The sequence below is a fragment of the Hipposideros armiger genome, unplaced genomic scaffold (genome assembly GCF_001890085.2).
Source record: "Hipposideros armiger isolate ML-2016 unplaced genomic scaffold, ASM189008v1 scaffold_339, whole genome shotgun sequence".
Taxonomy (NCBI): Eukaryota; Metazoa; Chordata; class Mammalia; order Chiroptera; family Hipposideridae; genus Hipposideros; species Hipposideros armiger.
Window position 1 is genome coordinate 146,224 of NW_017731689.1, and position 19,585 is coordinate 165,808.

General features: G+C 40.2%; 1 protein-coding gene across 6 annotated transcripts in view; it reads right to left on the reverse strand.

Annotated features, from left to right (window-relative positions):
* Nucleotides 1–19,585, reverse strand: part of SORCS1 (sortilin related VPS10 domain containing receptor 1) — a 528,833-nt gene that overhangs the window by 47,948 nt on the left and 461,300 nt on the right. For all 6 annotated transcript variants that reach the window (XM_019661209.1, XM_019661205.1, XM_019661207.1 and 3 more), the window contains exon 19: nucleotides 183–369. In XM_019661209.1, the coding sequence (XP_019516754.1) occupies nucleotides 183–369 (187 nt within the window). The remainder of the gene's footprint in view (nucleotides 1–182; nucleotides 370–19,585) is intronic.

Consider the following 19,585-nt stretch of genomic DNA (forward strand, 5'->3'; position numbering starts at 1 on the left):
AACCCGGAGTCCGGGCTCATTCAAATTCCACTCCCTGAGTTTCTTTTTATGTTCTCCCCACTTGACTCTCTTATTCTCCCTTTCTGCTAGATAGAAAGCTTCTAGATAGGAAAGTTTGGATTCTATTTCAAAAGGACACACTATTTCAATTACGTCATAAAGCAACAGCAGTAATAACATACAAGTTACATGTAAGTACAGGACGGCGCTGTCAGACCCGAGACTGTTGTCCACCTGCACGGTCACTCGGAAGATGCCCACATTGTGATAGACGTGTTTGATCCCATCTTCCATGGAGCTCAGGTTGACGTACGACACTGCGATGCCATCGCCGAAGTCCACTTGGATGAATGTCCTCTGAACGTCACCCTGAAAAACAGCCCGACATCAGAGGACAGGGAGTCTGTGCTTGGCTGTGTCTGTTCTAGGGGCTGGGCTTTGCTCCTGGTCACTGGCTCAGGCACCAAGGCAGCCCTGGCTGCCTCCTACAGCTGGGAGAATCTGCCTGTGTTTGACAGAATCCTTGTGACATTTCCTGGCAGACAGACATTTACTAAGATGGATGTTCTCCAAATCTCAAGGGCACCAGCAATCCAGTTTCCAGATTTGGAAAACTAAGTGTTTGATTATCAGCTCCAATTTGATACTCAATTCCTCTGAAGGCTTTGTTTATAGTCTTATCATCCACGTGAAAAAAAAAAAGGTGTGCACACCGCTTCAAATATTCCACCTACCTGACATGGTCATGGACCATTTGCCATACGTTCAGGACCCCTGAGCACCCTTCTTTATTTCCGGTTCCCTACCCATGCTGGAGGAAGGATAGAAGACACCTTGCTTTACACCTGATATAACATTAGCCTCAGCCCTATTGTTATTTAAGATAATGATGGTTAATTCTTCAGCATTTTTCACTATCAAAATGACCTCATTTTATTCTTCACTGAATCTTAATCTGGAGAGGAAAGCAGGCAGTGTGCATCCATCTTACAGATCAGTCAGCTGTAGTCAAGAGGGGTTTCATCATGTGTTCAAGGTTAATGAAGCTAGTCAGCAGCAGTCCTGGGACTTGAACCCATCTCTGAGTTGCATTTCATTCACTGTATGTGGGTAAAGCACTGAGGTTGAGTCCTAGGGTGCCATTCACAAGCGAGGTAATTTCATGCATGTCATTCATCGTCCTTTGGTCTCAGTGACCTAGTCTATGAAATGGGCATAATACCTTCCTGTCTTGACTCAGAGAGTTGTTATAAAAGACATGTGATTAGTAATCTGTAAAATTCTATGCCAAAACAAACGACTGGAAAAACAGCACAGCCGTAGAAGGCCTGCACTACCCCTTTTAAAGCTTGATTAGAATCACAGCCTTCTACATTTCCCTCAGGTCTACAGCAGAAGACCAAGACTGATTCATAAAATCCCAGACATGTGAAAAAGTGACCTTTGGAAATACAGTCAAGATTCTTAAGGAACAAAGTTTCTCAGATGCAACTGACAAAAACCAGCAACCCTCACACACAGCCCATACTTTAACACATTTTTTGTTTATTTTGTTAGCTTTTCCCATTTTTTTTTTGGAGGGGGACAACTTTGAGCTAGAAATGCATTTTCGATTAAGTAAGGTTCATATGGTATCATATTTTTTGAAAAGGCCAAGTTTAAAATGCTGACATTTAAGAGATTAATTCACAGGAAAAGGAAAAGCGGTTCAAATCCTATGAATCTATGTGACCTACTCTTCTGATCTATGCCCAGTCAAGCATTGCATAGTGGGGACATGACAGCTAAGTCTCAGGAAGGACATGGGCAAAAATTCTCCCCTAGGGTGGAAAAAAGAAAGTCCATTCAGAATGACAAAACAAACATCCACGAGCCTAGACATCATGCAATTACTTGAATTCCCTTCACTAATAAATATAAATGTCAACCATTCTTGCTGACTTGTCCTTCATTTGGACAACCAACTTGGACTGATCAATTTCTCATTCTGTTTCTAGTCAGATTCTGCTCCCATGTTTTCTGGATTTTCAAGCCAGCCAATCCTAGGTTTGGGCTGGAGATAGAGCCCGCCTTTAAATCTATCTGTTCTCAGGGAAATATCAGGGGTACCTAGGGTTGACCATGGAATATAATAAGCAATATCATTTCAGAGAGAGAGAGAGAGAGAGAGAGAGAGAGAGAGAGAGAGAGAGAGAGAGAGAGAGAGAGAGGGAGAGGTGTGTGCTCAGTGTTCTTTATCAGGACAAAGTAGACATCAGGTAGGAATGACCATTTACAAGAAGAGAGAGGAAAGGACCTCTGTCATGCTGGTCTTCTGCCCTGTTAGCATTCTTAATTCTCCACTCATGACAATGTTCTCTATGCATTTAACAGGTGAAAGGAAGGAGTTATACAGTGTTTGGACTATGCATCAGTAGAGATGCCATTATAGAGGAGTTGGACTTTCAGAGTATTAGGTCAGGTATCAGGGCATACATATAAACACACTCGTATATATTTGCATGTATCGAGCTTACTGCACACCTGAGAGCCTCTGTAGGCAAAGAGCCTCCTGATGTGCATGCAGGACTCTGGGCTTGGTGCTCTGTGCCAGGAGGTGAGAGCATCAGGGAGCCAATTCTGACAGCTGAAGGCAGCAGATTTCATCCCTGTTGCTGTGGCTTTGCCCGCTCAAGTAGAACAAACTGGGTCCCATGCCTTTGCCTTCAGAGGCTCTCAGGTGCTTGGCATACCTAATACCACTGCAACTCGTCACTTTGGGGCTCATCCATCACATTTGGAAGTCATGAGCCTCTGGATTCCTCGGGCTGTAATTACCATCCGAGACAGAGATTCCGACTCCTTTCAGAATATAAGAAACAGGGCAAAGGGAAGAGGTCCAAAGTCCTAAATCCAAGTATGCTTGCCTGGCTTTAAATGGTTATCTGGTCATTCAGCCAACCAACCAACCAACCAACCAATAACTGGCAGATATTTACTGAGTGTCTATCTTGTGTCAAGCACTAAATAGGAAAACACTGATAAGTAAATTATAACCAAATAAAACAGATGTGGTCTGGGCTTTCATGAGCATATAGGCTACTAGTGAGACAGGTGGACTTAAATAATCTCACAAATAGATAAAATGTTATTATAGGGGACAATATGAAAGAGAGTGCACAGCATTAGAAGCTCGCACAGCAGTAAGAGGTAGAGAGCTGAACATCTTATCTGATTGAGAACATCAAGGAAGGCTTTCCAGATGAAGTGATATCTGAGCTGAGAAGGCCTAAAGGAAAGAAAGAAATTAACCAAGCAGAGGACAGGAGTGAGTGCCATGGAGGTGAGTTGTCCAGGCAATGGGCTCAGGGGGAACAGATGTGCAAGGGCCCTGTGGCAGAAGTGGGCGGAACAGCTAAAGGAGGCTGAAGATATAGGCATAGCAGGACCATGTTATGAAATGAGACTGGAGGGGAGTCAATGACATTTTAGGACTTGTAGGTCAAGTTTCTGATTTTGTCCTTTCTCCGAAGAGCAATGGGAAGTCATTAAAGTGATTTGAGCAGGGATTTGAAGGAAGACGGCAAGATGATATTTATAATTCAAAAAATCACTCTGGATACAATATGGCAGATGCATTGGAAAGAGGCTCAAGTATTCTGAGAAGTCAAATGGGATAGTTCAGTGTATATGCTAGTAGATTGAAATATGGGTTGCAACAGGATATTACATGAACCTTCCTGTCAAAAATTAACTCCCAAAGTTCATGGGTTCTGAAATCAGTGGATCATAACCTTTAATATCAGCATCTCTTATAGGAATTAAAAGAAAAAAAAATGCTGATGCCCAGCTACCACCCCAGTCCCACCTTTGGGCTTGGGGCCTCTGGGGAGGACGCTGGGCGGAACCAAATTTTGAGGCCTTCGGGTTCGGATGCTCGAACATTAGCTTTCCCTTGTGACTGAATTCCTCTGGAGATGAATATAGTGCAGGACAAGCTGATGCTATTCTTATTCAATTCTGGTACGATGATAACGTTTTCCTAAGATGTTTTGTGATTCTATGTGCTCAGGGTGCATGAATAAAGCCAGGAATGGAAGACCGGAATCCATTGTTAGTGACGGGTGCACGGCCACAAACAGGAGTTCCACAACACACGCTAAGCTCTCTAGGAAAACAAGTGGCTGGGTAACATGAGGGTAGTTTGCGTAAATTCCTAAGGACTGAGACGTGCCCTTAATGGCTGTCTCCTCAGCACCTAATACAGTATAGGCACATGATTCTTTTTTGTTCAATTTTGAATACTGTGCATTTCTAATGTGCTAGTTCATCCACTTGCTTTTCTGTGTATTACCTCATTTGTCTGCTAGGACTCCTGGGAGATAGCAAGGGCAGATGTCGTTTCTATTTGATATACTGGAAGAACTGGGCCACAGACAGCTTAAGTAAGATGACTAAAGCTCCCAGCGAGTGCGAGACTTAAGAAAGGGTTTAAGACTGTCTGTGGTTTTAACTTTATCCATGCAGCTCAGTCCTTGTTGAGGTTCTTTCATTGAAAGTTCCTTGTACCTCCTTTCCGAGCGAGGGAAAGGTAATGACAAAGGCAGAACATCTCTTTTCTTGTTGGACTCGATTCCTGGCATTGACTCGATTTTCTGCTCTGACAACATTTTTGCCTTCAAGCGGAAAGCTGGATCATCTTGAACTCCATACACCACTCTTGTTTTTTGTTTTTCTGAGAATTTTTATAAGAGTTTATTTGAGCCAAACTGATGGCAATTGCTAAGAAGCAAGATCTCAAATGCTCTCTTCATACACCATTCTCAGCTCTTCCCTGCCATTCAGTGGTAGCATGTTCAAGCCACATAAGGGGACAGACAATAGAGGAAACGACAGACATTCAGGATTAGCAGTCAGGAAAATCTTGGGTATAACTGGGAGTTACTTCGGTCTAATACATCACATGTTGTCATTCCCAAAACATGGCCTAGGCTGGCAAATATCTAGACTGTCATATAAAATTCCTTAGGCTTAATGCCATTTAGTCGCATGCCCTAATATAGACACAGAATGGAGAACACTAGCTCAAAAGCAGTGCCCAAGAAAGGCACAAAAGCCAAACAGAATCCATATGGGGATTCTCCAAGGGCACCACTGGCTCTGTAATAGAAAAACAAATATATCAAATGGGCACAATGAAGCCAAGATTAACCTGAGGGATGAAAGGTGTGTGAACCTATCAGTTCCTGTAACATGGCTTCAGGGAAAAATGGGAAAACAAATGCTGCAGTAACTCAACACTGACAGCCTCAGCCTGAAACGAGGCTCCACGATGCTCCTGAAGGCCTGAGGGACTCACCGCAGGTAGAAGCTCGACGTGTATGTCAGAGCATGCTCTCTGGAGAGCTCCCGAGTAGGCCTGACTCAGGCGACACTGAATTTCAGTCTTGGAAGGGACCGTCAAGTTCATGCAGAAATAACTACATTGTAGAGAAACACCTATATAGTATAACCTATTTTTTTTAAAAGGTTGGGGGGGAGGGAAGCAACAAGTATCACAGGACGTGTACTATAAGACTGTGTGTGTTTGTACAAGCATGGGGAAAGGTGCCAGCCAACGTAACTCAGCCTAACACTGACTGAGGATGAAGTGAGGGGCAGAGGGAGAGCATCAGGATTAACAGAGCGGGAGTAAATGAGGGGAAATAAAGACTGCACCAAATTTAAAGGGGGGGCGTGGAGTATGATACGGCACAGGGAAACATTACATAAGACAACACCCTATCTTTACCATTGCACTAATTATTTAAATATTGATTAAACATACGGAAAATAACCAGATAGTAACACAGACATTAGTTAGACTAATGATAGGATACAGCCAACTTTGGTCTTGGATTTCTGTTGTTATTTTAATGCTGTTTTGACCACAAGGTAAGATTTAAGAATACCACTAAGTGGAATTAAATGACAGAAACAAAAATCAGATATTTCAGTCCTTTCTTCTCATGGCAAAAGATATTTAGGCAGGGTGGAAAGCATCAAATACTCATAAACGTAGCCCACCATTGCCTTGAAGACCCGGCTAGGTTTCGACTCAGGTTAGCTAGGTCTCGACAAGAAACAGGAAAGGAGACAACTCTGGGGCAATGCACCCTGGCCTTCAAAACAGAGATTCCATCAGCCTGGAGACATCAGCATATGGAGAGAAGTGCTAGCTACCTGTACTTATTCAAGTAAGAACAAACTCTGGCATGAGACTTCTTATATAAAGGGTACAAGTAAGATTATTCTAGACTGTTCCCTGACGGTCACGAAGAGGGAAGACAGAGAACATTTCTTGAAAGTCTACAGTGCCAGAAATAACAACTGCTCTTTCTACAGTACCTCATTTAATTTTCAACCCTAGAAGACTCGGGCTTGAAAGACTGTTGCGATTTGCCTGGAGTCACAAGACTAGCTTGAGCCCAGCTCTTCTTCACTCCAAGCTTAGCACGCCGACTTCCTTGTTCACAGGAGACACTGAAACTACCGTCTTGTGCTCACTCCCAGGCGGGCGCTGGAGAATGGAGTCAGTCACATGCGAAACCAGAGAGCTCTAGGAAGCCTCAGCAACCAAACGCCTTTAGAGGAATGCCAACATGGGTGTGATCCTTCACTAAATAACGATGTAATGGGAGCTCAGTGGAATATGCCAGGCTCTATAAAAAACACCATGGACGCTGTAAGATGTGTCTGTAAAGACCCTTGTCGGTGTGTTTGGCAAACAGTGAGATGACTAAACGGAAACCAACTGTGTGTCAGCACTGGACTTGCCACTTGATAATGGTAACCTGAGCCCTTCCAGCACAGGGCACTCCAGTCTGTGGAAAATGGCAGTTGCACACACCCTATCTTCTGGTCCCAAGCAGGCTCTTGGCCCTTTCCGATGCCCCTTCCAACGGGTGCCACCATTGCTGAAATCTGAGGATGCCTCGCTTGATTGGCTGGGAGATCGTGATTCCTGGGTGCCTGGTTCAAATCATGCCCTAGGAGCTCCTTTTCAGTTTCAAAACCGAGCTCTGGAAAACAGTCCTAGGATATCATAGGTGCAGAATATTGAGTCGCCCCCCTTCTCTTGCCTATTCAGAGATGGTTTTCTACAGCAGAGGTGTCTGTCCAAATGCAGAGGCCCCCACGCGTCTCCATAAATGAAGGCAAGAGTGAACTCGAATGGTCTCACCTAGAGGGAGGACATTCACAAACAGTGAGGACGAGGGTGCATGGGGTTTTATGATCTCAACCAAACTCAGGTAGGGCAAGGCCAGTGATGCCAGGGAGGCCAGACTTGGGACCCACCAAATCATTTGAGTAATATGTGATATTTTATCTTTTCTCTTATGAAATGCAGATGACTGGGCCCTTCTTTGAGGACTCTGATCTCTGGGACTTGCTTACCGATCTACACACTTCTGCATCTAATGCTAAGACCAAGCACTTCCAATTGGAACATCACGAAATGGTTTAACCCTTCCTTTGCAACAGTGTTTGCACCATGTGTTTGAATGGACAGCAAACTTTCAAATTTCCTTTTCATGTCTTCTGTACTTGGTGTCTGACTTAGAATGGAACAGAATACCATAAGGGAGAAGGAATACTTGGCTTGTGTAAACAGATAAAAGACTATAAGCCAAAGCCTCTGTGCTCCATGTAGGCAGTGTGCTATGGAGAGGTCAGGACCTTGACCCACTGTGCTTCGGGAACACTTTTTAGGTGATAAAGGACATTGCTCTACTGTTACCATCACATGGTGGCTTTAGGGATTACCTCAGTAGGCATGGGCAGAAAAACGACGGGGCTACCTAATGACTTAACTTTTACAAGTGTTTTGAATAACTTCAAAAAACATCAATCTAACACATTCAGATATGTCATAAGAACAAAATTACACTTTTAAAATAATGAGTAGTAGGAAGATTTCTTTAGGGATAAACCCATGTAATGACGTTTTTTCCTAGTAGTAAAATGTGTAATAGAAATGTGATAGTTTTATTAGAAGACAGGAGAAAAAAGAGAGAGAAGCCCTGATGTATTCATTGAGAAAAATATAGACAATACATAAAATGAGGGAAAAGAAAAGTCAAACTGCCTGTAATCTTACCTAACCCAGAGATTACATTGGTAACAGATTCCTGAATACCATATTAACCAATGAGAATACACATGGACGCATACCACCACCACCACCACCACCATTACTGGGATCATGTTTTGTTATGCTGTCAACATTTTTAAATAGCTTTCAACATTTTTATATTTAGCATCACTTGGTAGACTTAATCAAATCATAAGATCCCATCTATGAAACTGATACATGATTTCTTGTCCTGGATTTCACTTCATCACCTTTCCACATTATGAGGCTGTTGTGAGTTCTAAGTGACTTTACAGTAGTCTACAGAAGTACTATATGTGGAAGAGATACCCTCTGGAAGGTAGGCCGTACCCTAGGAGTGAGGAGACCCAGTTATTTGTCCTTTGAAATGGATTTTCCATTTGGACCTCAATTTCTTTACCTGCAAATTAAAGATGGGCAGAAGGATGATAATCCTAAATGTCACTTCTCGCCCACATAATCTGTCATTTTTATCATTCCACTATTCTTGTTGCTCACATTATTGGACATCCACACCTATTCCTATATCCCTTCAGGCTGCTGCAATCATCTCAGCTCTAAGGTGAAGATGTAGAATTTCTTCAAGCGCGGCTGCCACAAGGTGGAGACTCTCCCTTGCACATTAATGGTGGATCGCACTGAGGACTGAGCTGGTATGGCAGAGAGTCATGAAATTATGAATGGTAAAGTACAAAGCCAGCAACCTGAGGAAGTGACACCCATGCCCAAGAATTGTGTGAAGTCCCGATTCAGGGGCCGGTGGCCACCCATGCAGATGAAGTGGGACATCAGCGTGGCAGGGCTGAAAGAAGTCAGACTAAGAGGGTGAAAACCCAAACTGAAGACTATTTCGTGACTCCAGGCTTTGGGATGCTCACTGAACTGGAACGCTCAGTAATGAGACAGGTATTTTTCTTTGCTTGTCAAGGCACACTGAAGTTCTCGGCATACATCTACTCCCTGAAGCCCTGAAGAATAGCAATACCCCGATATATGTGGATCAGTATTAGGCAGAGCGATAAGAGGAACCTTAGAAAGAATGGTGAACCTATCCAACCTGAACTTCAAACATTAGGCCTCTGGCTAAAAGATGCCCACATCGCTGGCCTCGTTTCCTTCTTCCCTTTTTAACCCGAAGCAACGAGGGAGAAGAAATGAAGTGGCTTGATTACCCTACTAGAGTCCAAGAGAATCAAGCCAAATGGAGTAAGGAATAAAACATGAGGAAGCCTCTTCAACCCCCATGGCTCACAGAAAACAGCTCCTGTCCCTTTATTTGGAAGGAGAACGCAGCTGAGGTTTTGCAGTCAGATCTGGGCTGGCTTAGAAACTGAATATCCGCCTGGACTTCACACTGCCTGCTCACTCTTTGTACCATCTCTAATGGCCTCAATTCCTCTTCAGATGAAAAGTAGGTCAAATTCTTTCACGAATTAAAAAAAAAAAAAGAGTGTTTCCCGGAAAATGTTATCAAGAGTCATCTTCTCTACCATCCGATGGCTGGCAGCATCCTGCAAAATGTATGACGTGTTATTATATTATGGTCACTTTCATGCTGCCATAAATCTTTCAATGTATGTGATTGTCACAGGTCATTGAAATCCATCTAATGAGGACACAACCTTCCCGTTTTGGAGTTCAATCTCACAGAAGATAGGCTCACGAGTTTTCTTTATTCAGTTCCAGTCTTTGTACGTAAATTAAAGTATTAAAACAATGAGGTACAGATCAAAGTTTTAATTTTAGTCTCTTGCCTCAGATTTAATTTAAAAGTCTTAAATTATGCAGTGAATTGCATCTCTTTATTCTTACGGCTGTTTAAAGCATATTTAATTATCTTCTGTGACACGCAGGCACTACTTCTGCCTAGCAGTCCTCTCAAATGAATGCCTTCCAAATCAGTTATGTTGAGTTCTTAAGAATAATTAGGCCCTGTGCCATCCATCCTGTTCCTTCAGGGCCTTGCATTGGATTTCGCCGGGAAGCCGAGTTATCGCGTCGAAAGTCTATAAGCTGATTAGGGGCTCGTTAGTGGTCCAGAGAACATCCATCTTGAGCGAGATCCCAGAGAGATGCCACCTCTCACCAAATGCTTGGGTCTCAGTGCAAAACACCTTTGACTGGCTTCCTAAAATTCAGGTGTCATTGGAAAATGTTCGCCTCTTAGACACAACTTCATGGACTCTTTCTCTCCCTTCTAACTTGGTCCCTGGATCAACTCTTCTTTTTCCTTAAGGAAGCAATGATGCATGGATGTAGTGTGTGTGTGTGTGTGTGTGTGTGTGTGTTTTCTTCTTAGATCTGCCACAATGAGTCTGGAATGGAAGCAAGAGTGTTTCCTTTACCTTGTTGCTTCTCATGCAGGTTCTTTCATTAGAGTGTATTGAGAGAACCCTAAAAGCATTAGAAATGGTGTTCCTGACAATGGGGCTTTTCATCCACTTCAACAGTTCCGTGGTTCTTGGAGTAACCATCAGGTGAGCCAAGCTGTGTTATTTGAAGTTGTGTTATGGAGTCATTTTTGTCACCTAGACATGGAGGGTGGGCTCACATGCTATTGGCAGGAAGGAACTCTATTTCTGCACATGTAAAAATCTGCAAAATTCTGTGTCGGGCACATACTATTTATTGTGCATGGAGTTATAAGCTAGCATTAGTGTCTCACCTTTGATTATCTTCTGTCAGTAAGAAGTTCTAGTCTTTGCTCTGGTTTTAGCAAAGTTTTCATTGATATTCTTATGTTAGAATTGGGACATACAATAGTACAGAATCAATGAAGGGGTTTTGATTTCAGATGAAGACTTTAACAGGTTTTGGATGTTATTCAAATTTTAAGAGTCTTTTCCTAAAGTCTGGGCTTTATGTCTACTGGGGAAGCCTATCCAAATCCACATACTTATTGAGTTCCCATCAATCTGTGAGGCATGGTGGGCAGAGGAGCTAGGTCCACAACCAGGAATCATGTGATTTCTACCTTAATGCTATTTACAATCTATTGGCAGATGCTAAAAAAAAGATTATTGCAATATACTGTAGTCCGTTTTCTTTTTGTTTTGAATGAATACAAAATATTTAGTGATTTATATTTCATGGGAGGAGAGTTTTGTTTAAAACTTGATCCAGCAGAGATCCTAGTTAACCGCAAACACCACTATGCCTAATTGTTAATGAAAAGTACATGATATGAAATTGGAACATAGTAAAATATTTGTTGCAGAACAAATAAATACACACACGTCTAATGACTTGGTGGAACAGTTGATTCCTCAGATCTCTAATGCTTTCATTGACATGCACAGGGGATGAAGTCTACATGGAGGGGGTTGTATGTAAGTAACTCGGGGCAAAGAAAGGAGGGTGGCATCAGTTCCGAGCCAGCCTAGCCACACAGACAGAAGACAAGTCTACAGGAAAAAGATAAACCATGAAAATGGGAGCACACTCTTTGGTGTGCAAATGGCAAAATATCATACCGACTTGGAGAAGTGAAACTTCTGTGTTCATCACATGGCAGTGTCATATCAGAGTGTAGCAGAGGCCTCTCAGTCCCTTTCGCACCAGGAGGACCTGCTGCTTTAGGGGCATCTAAAGCATGGCATTAATACCCCTCTAGTTAAGAAGAACTGGCACTAGGTGTGGGGGCACGAGTGAGACACTATATTCAAAGTAAGTTTAGGAGTATCCAATTCAAATGAGAAGTGGACACTTAGCAATTCTGAGGTGGGTATAGAGACTCCATGTACTGCCAGTGGCACATGTCAGGGGTTTTTGTCTGTTTGTTCTTGTTTTGTAATACATTTATATTTTGTATCCTAATTTGTATCCAAGTCTCTGGAAAAGTTTGGTATACATGGGTGAATTTAAATTCCTTGAGTGCTGCATTCACATCCAATGTTTTCCAATATTCTTTAGAAAGGATAAAACAGCACCAGATACACAGTCGTCACTCAATAAAGGCACAGTTTTGCACAGAGGGGGGATCCCAAGAGAGAATTTGACATCTCTTTTTGCTGAAATAGCTTTCAACAAACTGATCCCAAGCCATGAAGATTCTCAGAAAATCGGGGAAAATCTTGGCTTATATAGTGACTGGTGTGTAAGAATATAGGAACAGCCGTAGGCCAGCCTGGCTGGGGCACAGGTAATTTTGTCTATTTGTTCTACTCCTTGATCTCTGTTACTACCTGGCCCCAGCCAAGGGTTTCTAGGGAGCCTTAGAACTAAGTGAAATTATTTCCCAGAAAATGGCTCTTTCCACCATAGGAAAATAATAGAAAGGCAAGGTGCCACAGAGTCTGGATTTGCCTCTTGGTTCTACTATTTATTGCTTTGTGGTCTTAGATAAGTTACTTTGACTTGCTGTGCCTCAGCTGAAAGTGGCAATGATGATAATTGCTATTTGCCTAGGGTTGCTGTGAGATCTAAATGAGTCATTCCATGAAAGCACTCACAAACTGGACCACAGTCTGTGCTGAATAAATGCAGCATATCCAAACTGTGGTTATCATTGTCTCATATTTCGATGCTCCCCAGCTTCTCAGAGAATTCCTGCTTTTCTTTATTCTTCATTGCTCATCACATGAATCACCCATGCCTACATATATAATCCAGGGATTAATAAAGAAAGAGAGTTTGTTTCTGCAAGAGGAGCCTGTGAATCCTTAGCACAGCATCCCAGTCAAACGTGAGGTCGCCAGGGTCTCCTGATGCGGTCCTTTCATCTCGGTGCTTGGCACTAGGAGACAAGCGCATCAAGGGGCCAGTTCTGACAGCTGAAGGCAACAGATTTCACCCCTGCTGCTGTAGCTTTGCCCACTCAAGTGGAATGAACTGACTTGTTATCTTTTCCCCTTCTTGCGCCCAGAAGGCATCAATTTACACATCTTAGAACCAGATTCCCCAATCTGTTTCCACATCATTCAGCCAAGTCTGCGATGCCTGATGGTCTTACATGGAAAGTGAAGTTGAACAGGTGAGAGCTTGGCCTCTGCCACTGGAGGATATGCTCCGTTTGTACAAAGGTCAGAGCTGACCAGGGATGAGTTCTTATTTCAGATCTTCCTCTACTGCAGTGGTTCTCAACCTGTGGGTCACGGCCCCTTTGGGGGTCAAATGACCCTTTCACAGGGGTCGCCGGGTACTCGTATGTGGGCATATCTGCATGTGGGCCTGGAGACGGATAGAGGAGCGGTGTCTCGTTTCCGAAGACCATCGAAAATATGTGTTTTCCGATGGTCTTAGGCGACCCCTGTGAAAGGTTGAGAAGCGCTGCTCTACTGTGTTCTTAGAAATGAAACAAAAATCGGAATTCCAAAGCCTGCTCAGCATGAACATCTGCTGTTTCATCAATGATGTCCTTCTGAGCATCGTAGAGGGGTTCCTTATGTCTCTGTGAAACGGGTCTTCCATTCACCACAGGGTATAGGGCTGGCCCTCAAAATGAATCCTTCCCTATGAGTCCTCAAGAAGTTTGTTTTCTTTTTCTTCCCCCCACCACTAAAAACCTAAATTCAAAGCACTCAATTTTATGTATATTTCCAAAATGGTTTCTAAGTAAGCTTTTTGTTCAGCATAAATAATACACATAAAAAAAAATGTGGGCAGGCCAAGTGTCTCAGTTGGTTAAGAGTTGGCTTAAGAGCATGGGCTCTGAGCAACGGGGCTGCTGGTTCTATTCCCACATGGGCCAGTGACACTGCGCCCAACCTGAGCTGTCAATGAGCTGCCAATAGGTGGCAGGATGGCTCAGCTGGTGTAACAATAAGATTCCCTGTTTGATGGTGGGCTATGCCCACCCACAACTAAGACTGAACTCAGCACCTTGAGCTGAGCTGCTGCCTGGACATGTGTTCTTAACAACAAGGCTGCTGGTTCGACTCCCGCATGGGATGGTGGCTATGCCCACCCACAGCTAAGACTGAACTCAGCACCTTGAGCTTAGAGGCCACAAGCTGCCGATGGGAAGCCAGGTGGCAACTGGCACCCTCTACAATGAAGATCAAAGAACAACAACTTGGCTGGTCCCTTCTCCAATTCCCCAACACTGTTCCCCTCCCCCAATTCCCCAATAAAATCTTAAAAATAAAATGCAAAAAAATGAATATATAACTTAAATTTTATGCAGTAAATGTATCCATTAATCACAAAGACATTAAAAATTGCCAGTACCTCTCAAATCCACCTTGTCACTCCCCTTCCAAAGGTAACAATTTTTCTCACTTCTATCATCATACATTACCTTTGCCTATTTTTTCAGTTTAATTAGAGTTATCCACTATGAATTTTTTCAGTCTGATTTTTTTAGCTCAGTGTTGGATATGAGATTCAGCAAGTTTTTACATGAAGCAATAGTCTGTTCTTTTTCATTGCTGTATGATATTCCATTTTATAAGTATATTGTCATTTATTTCTCCATTCTACTGTTGATGAATGCTTATTTCCAGTTTTGAGGTCTTATGAATATTTCTGCAATGCGTATTACTTTACACATATCCTGGTGTATATTTGTATGCATTTCTGGTGAATATATACTTAGGAGTGGAAATGTTAGATCATAGGTTGTACATATGTTCAGCTATAGTAGTGAATGTCAAACAGATATCCAAAGTGAGGGTGTCAATCTATATTCCAAACAGTATTGTATGAGTGACAAGTTGCCCTGTATTCTTAACAGTACTTGACATTTGTGTTTTTAAACATAAATCTTCTGATGGACACACAGTCATATCAGATTACAGTTGTACATTACATTGCCTTGTTGCCTAGTGATTTCGAGATTTTTTTTCCATATGCTTATTGGCTATTTGATTACCGTTTTTAAACAGATTGCTTAAGTCACTGGTGCATTTTCTGTTTGTTTGCCAGAAGTTTTCATACTGATTTGTAGGATTTATTTATATTTTTTTCTGAGTATGAGTCTTTTATTGAAATTATGTGCTACCTTTCTTATACCATATATAAGAATAAACTCAAAATGGATTAAAGACATAAACATAAGACCCAAAACCATAAAACTCCTAGAAGAAAACAGGCAATAAACTCTCTGACACGGCTCTTAACGATATTTTTTTGGATATAGCTCCTAGGGCAAGAGAAATAAAAGAAAAAATAAACAAGTGGGACTATATCAAATAAAAAAAATTTTGCATAGCATAGAAAACCATCAACAAAATGAAAAGACAGCCTACTGAATGGGGGAAGATATTCATCAATAATACATCTGATAAGGGATTAATATTCAAAATTTATTTAAAAAAGAACACATACAACTCAACACCAAAAAAATAAACAATCCAATTAAAAAATGGACAGAGGAACTGAATAGACATTTCTCCAAAGAGGACATACAGATGGCCAACAGACATATGAAAACTGCTCAACGTTACTAATCATCAAAGAAATGCAAATTAAAGCCACAATGAGATATCACCTCACACCTGTCAGGATGGCTATCATCAATAAATCAACAAACAACAAGTGCTGGTGAGGCTGTGGAGGAAAGGAAACCCTCATGCACTGTTGGTGGGATTATAAATTGGTGCGGCCACTATGGAAAACATGGAGATTCCTCAAAAACATTAAAACTACAACTACTTTATGACCCAGCAATTCCATTTCTGGGTATTTATTCAAAGAAATATAAAACACTAATTTGAAAAGATATATACACCCCTATGTTCATTGCAGCACTATTGACAATAACCAAGATTTAAAAACAACCCAAGTACCCATCAATGAGGAATGGATAGAGAAGAGGTGGTTCATTTATACAATGGAATATTAGTTGGCCATAGAAAATAAAGAAATCTTGCCATCTGCGACAACATGGATGGACCTAGAGGGTATTATGTTAAGTGAAATAAGTCAGACAGAGAAAGACAAATATATAATTTCGCTTACATGTGGAATCTAAAGAACAAAATAAACAAACAAACAAAATAGAAACAGACTCATGGATACAGAAAACAAACTGATGGTTGCCAGATGGGAGGGGGCTTGGGGAGCTGAGTGAAAAAGGTGAAAGGATTAAAAAATACAAACTGGTAGTTACAAAATAGTCAAGGGGATATAAAGTACAGCATAGGGAATATAGTCAACAATGTTGCAACAACTATGTACTAGGCTAATTAGGGGATCACTGCATAAATTATATAAATGTCTAACCACTATGCTGTATTCCTGAAAGTAATATAAAATTATATTAAATGTCAATTGTAACTGGGAAACAAATAATTAAAAGAAGAAATTATATATTACAAATACCTTCATCCTCTCTAGGGCTTACCTTTTTATTTTCTAAATAGTATCTTTTGAAGAAAATAAATTCTTAATTTTTTTTTCTTTTTTAATAAGCTGAGCCGTCCTGCTACCTGTTGGCAGCTCAGTGGCTGCTCAGCTCGGGGTGGGAATCGAACCGCTATTGCTAAGACCTCAAACTCTTGAGCGAGCTCTTAACCAACTGATCCACTCGGCCGGCCCTAAATTCTTAATTTTAATGTAGTCTAATTAAACCCTACTTTCCTTCATGTTTGGTGGGTTTTGTTTCCCGTTTAAAATTTTTTTTTGCCTGGGGTGACCAGTTAGCTCAGTTGGTTAGAGTGTGGTGCTGATAACACCAAGGTTGCCAGTTCAATCCCCACATGGGTCATGGTGAGGTGCACCCTCCTTAAAAGAGTCAACTATGCCATTGTAGCATGACAGCAATGTGTAACCAATGGGCTGTTTTAATTTTTTTAATTGGGTTGTTCCCGAATTTAAAAAAAAACCATTATATATATATATATATATATATATATATATATATATATATATATNTATATATATATATATATATATATATATATATATATATATCTGTGTGTATCTTTGCCTAAACCCAAGGTCCTGAAGATAATCTTCCTGTTTTCCTTTAAACACTTTAATTTTTTTTCAGAATTCAATTGACAATCTGGTTAGAATTATTTTTATGTGTTACCAGACCTCAAGATTCATGTATTCCCACATGAATGTTATATTCCCATATTCAATATTATATCACCATTTACTGGAAAGATTGTAATTAATTTACTGTACTGTAGTACCTCATTTGCCATAAATAAGTGGGTGTACATATATGTATGAGTATATTTCTTGACTCTATTCCCTTTCCTATTCAGCTTCTATATATAGCATATATAGCTCCTATGCATTGCCACACTTTATTACTATAACTTTATAATAAATCTTGATATCTGGTAATGGAAGCTAAACTATTTTGTGATTCCCCTTCAAGATAATCTTTGCTATTCTTAAGCCCTCTTATTTTCGTATTAAGTTTTATGATCATCATGCCAATTTTTACCTACAAAAAAATGCTGGGCATTTTTATTGAAATTGCCTACAATCTCAGATCAATATGGGGAAAACTGGTATCTTCTCTTAATATTGTGTGGTCTAATTAATGATCATGGTATAGTCCTCCATTTATATTTTTCAAAAATTGCCCAAATGTGTTGTACTGTTCTGGGTAGAGCTATTGAAAAGTCGGTAGATTTATCTGTAGGTATGCGTTGTATTCTGCTATTAAACATTATACGTGTGTGTGTGTGTGCGCGCGCGCGCGTGTGTGTTTGTGTATATATATATATATATATATATATATATATATATATATATATATATATATATATATATAAAATTTTCTATGCATTTTAGAGGATTTATATGCCCAAATAGCAAGACTTAACTCTAAATCTACTGTAAATAAAATGTGTTTGAAATTAGCAATTAACAGAGGTTTGAAAATCAGACCAATGGAACAAAATAAATTGTCTAGAAATAGACCCACACATAATGGTCAATTGATTTATGACAAAGGCTCATATCAATTCAGTGTGAAAATAACTGTCTTTCAATGGTGCTAGGTCAATTAGACACACATATGGAAAAATATTTAAACATTGGCGCCTTCTTGAAACAATTTTTTCAAGATGGATCATAGCCTTAAATATAAAAACTAAAGAAAAAACTTGTGGTATAATATCTTCATGATCTCAGGTTAGGTACAGACTTTCTAAGCAAGCCACAAATATCCTTAATTATTTATTTTGTGTAATTATTGACAATATTTAGGTTTATAGCTGCATTTCAGTATTTGTTCTGTTTCAATTGTAGTATGTTCCCTTTTCTCTCTTCCTTATCTCACTTTGGATTAACAAGGAACTGTTACTATTATGCAAATTTCCTTGTCAATTATGTGATAGGTAAATATTTTCTTACTATTCTTTTAGCTGTTGCTCTAGATATTAAAACATACATTTTGGACATGTTGGTGTCTAATAGAAATGACTGCTTTTACTTCTTCACAGACATTTCGTAAAACTTGAAACACACAAACTCCATTTAATTTCCCCACATACTGTATCATTGTTGTCATGTGTTTTAATTTATATATATTTTAAATCTTATGGCTGATTATAATTTTTGGTCTGCAAAATTATTATTAATTTCAATTTACCCACATATATTCCCTCTTTCTTGCTCTTCGCTCCATTAGTTTTGTGCTTTTGTCTAGGATCATTCTCTTTATGCCTGAATAACTACCTTCAGTATTGCTTTTTATAGAAATCAGCTTATATGACTAATCTCAGGTTTTGCTCATCTGAAAAAATGTCTCTATTTTACTTTCACATTTGTTTCCCACCCCCCCCAGCACATCAAACATGTCATTTTATTTTCTTCTAGGCTGTTCTAAAAATTTCTCTTTGTTTTCAGATTTTTATAGTTTGAATATGATACCTGAGTGTGGTTCTTCTTTGTACATATCCTGGTTGGACTATGATGATGTTCTTGAATGTATGTGTTTGGTATGCTGATAACTTTTATCAGTTTTGGGAAATTCTCAGACATTATCTCCTCAAAATGATTTTGGCTCTTTCTCTCTCCCCGCTCCTTCTGGGACTCCAATAACATCTGTTAGCCCTTTTCACCATTTCCATTTGTCTCTTATAATTATTTTCTCTATTTTCTATCCATTTTTTCTTATGCTACAAATGGTATATTTCCTACTCTTCTTTCTTCCAGCTAGCTGATGCTCTATTCATCTGGGTTCAGTTTGCTATAAACCCATCAAAGTTCTTAATATCAGTTTTTATATCTTCATTTCTACAATTTCCATTTGATTACTGCTTCCTACTGATTACTGCTTTAGGGAAAATTTTCTATTTTGTCCCATATGTATGAAGATATTAATCGTATTTGAGACAACTGTTCTTTCAGTATCATGTATCAGGCAACAGTTTTTTGTTTTGTTTTGTTTTCATTTCCTATTGCTTTTTCCCCCCACTCTTTGTCCTGTTTGTTGATATAGCCATAATTTTTTCCAAAATAAAAGTCTAACTTTTCATATGAAAAATATAGGTAAGACCTCTGATTTGTGTTAATTTTCTCTAAAGAGGATTTGTTCTAGCTTCT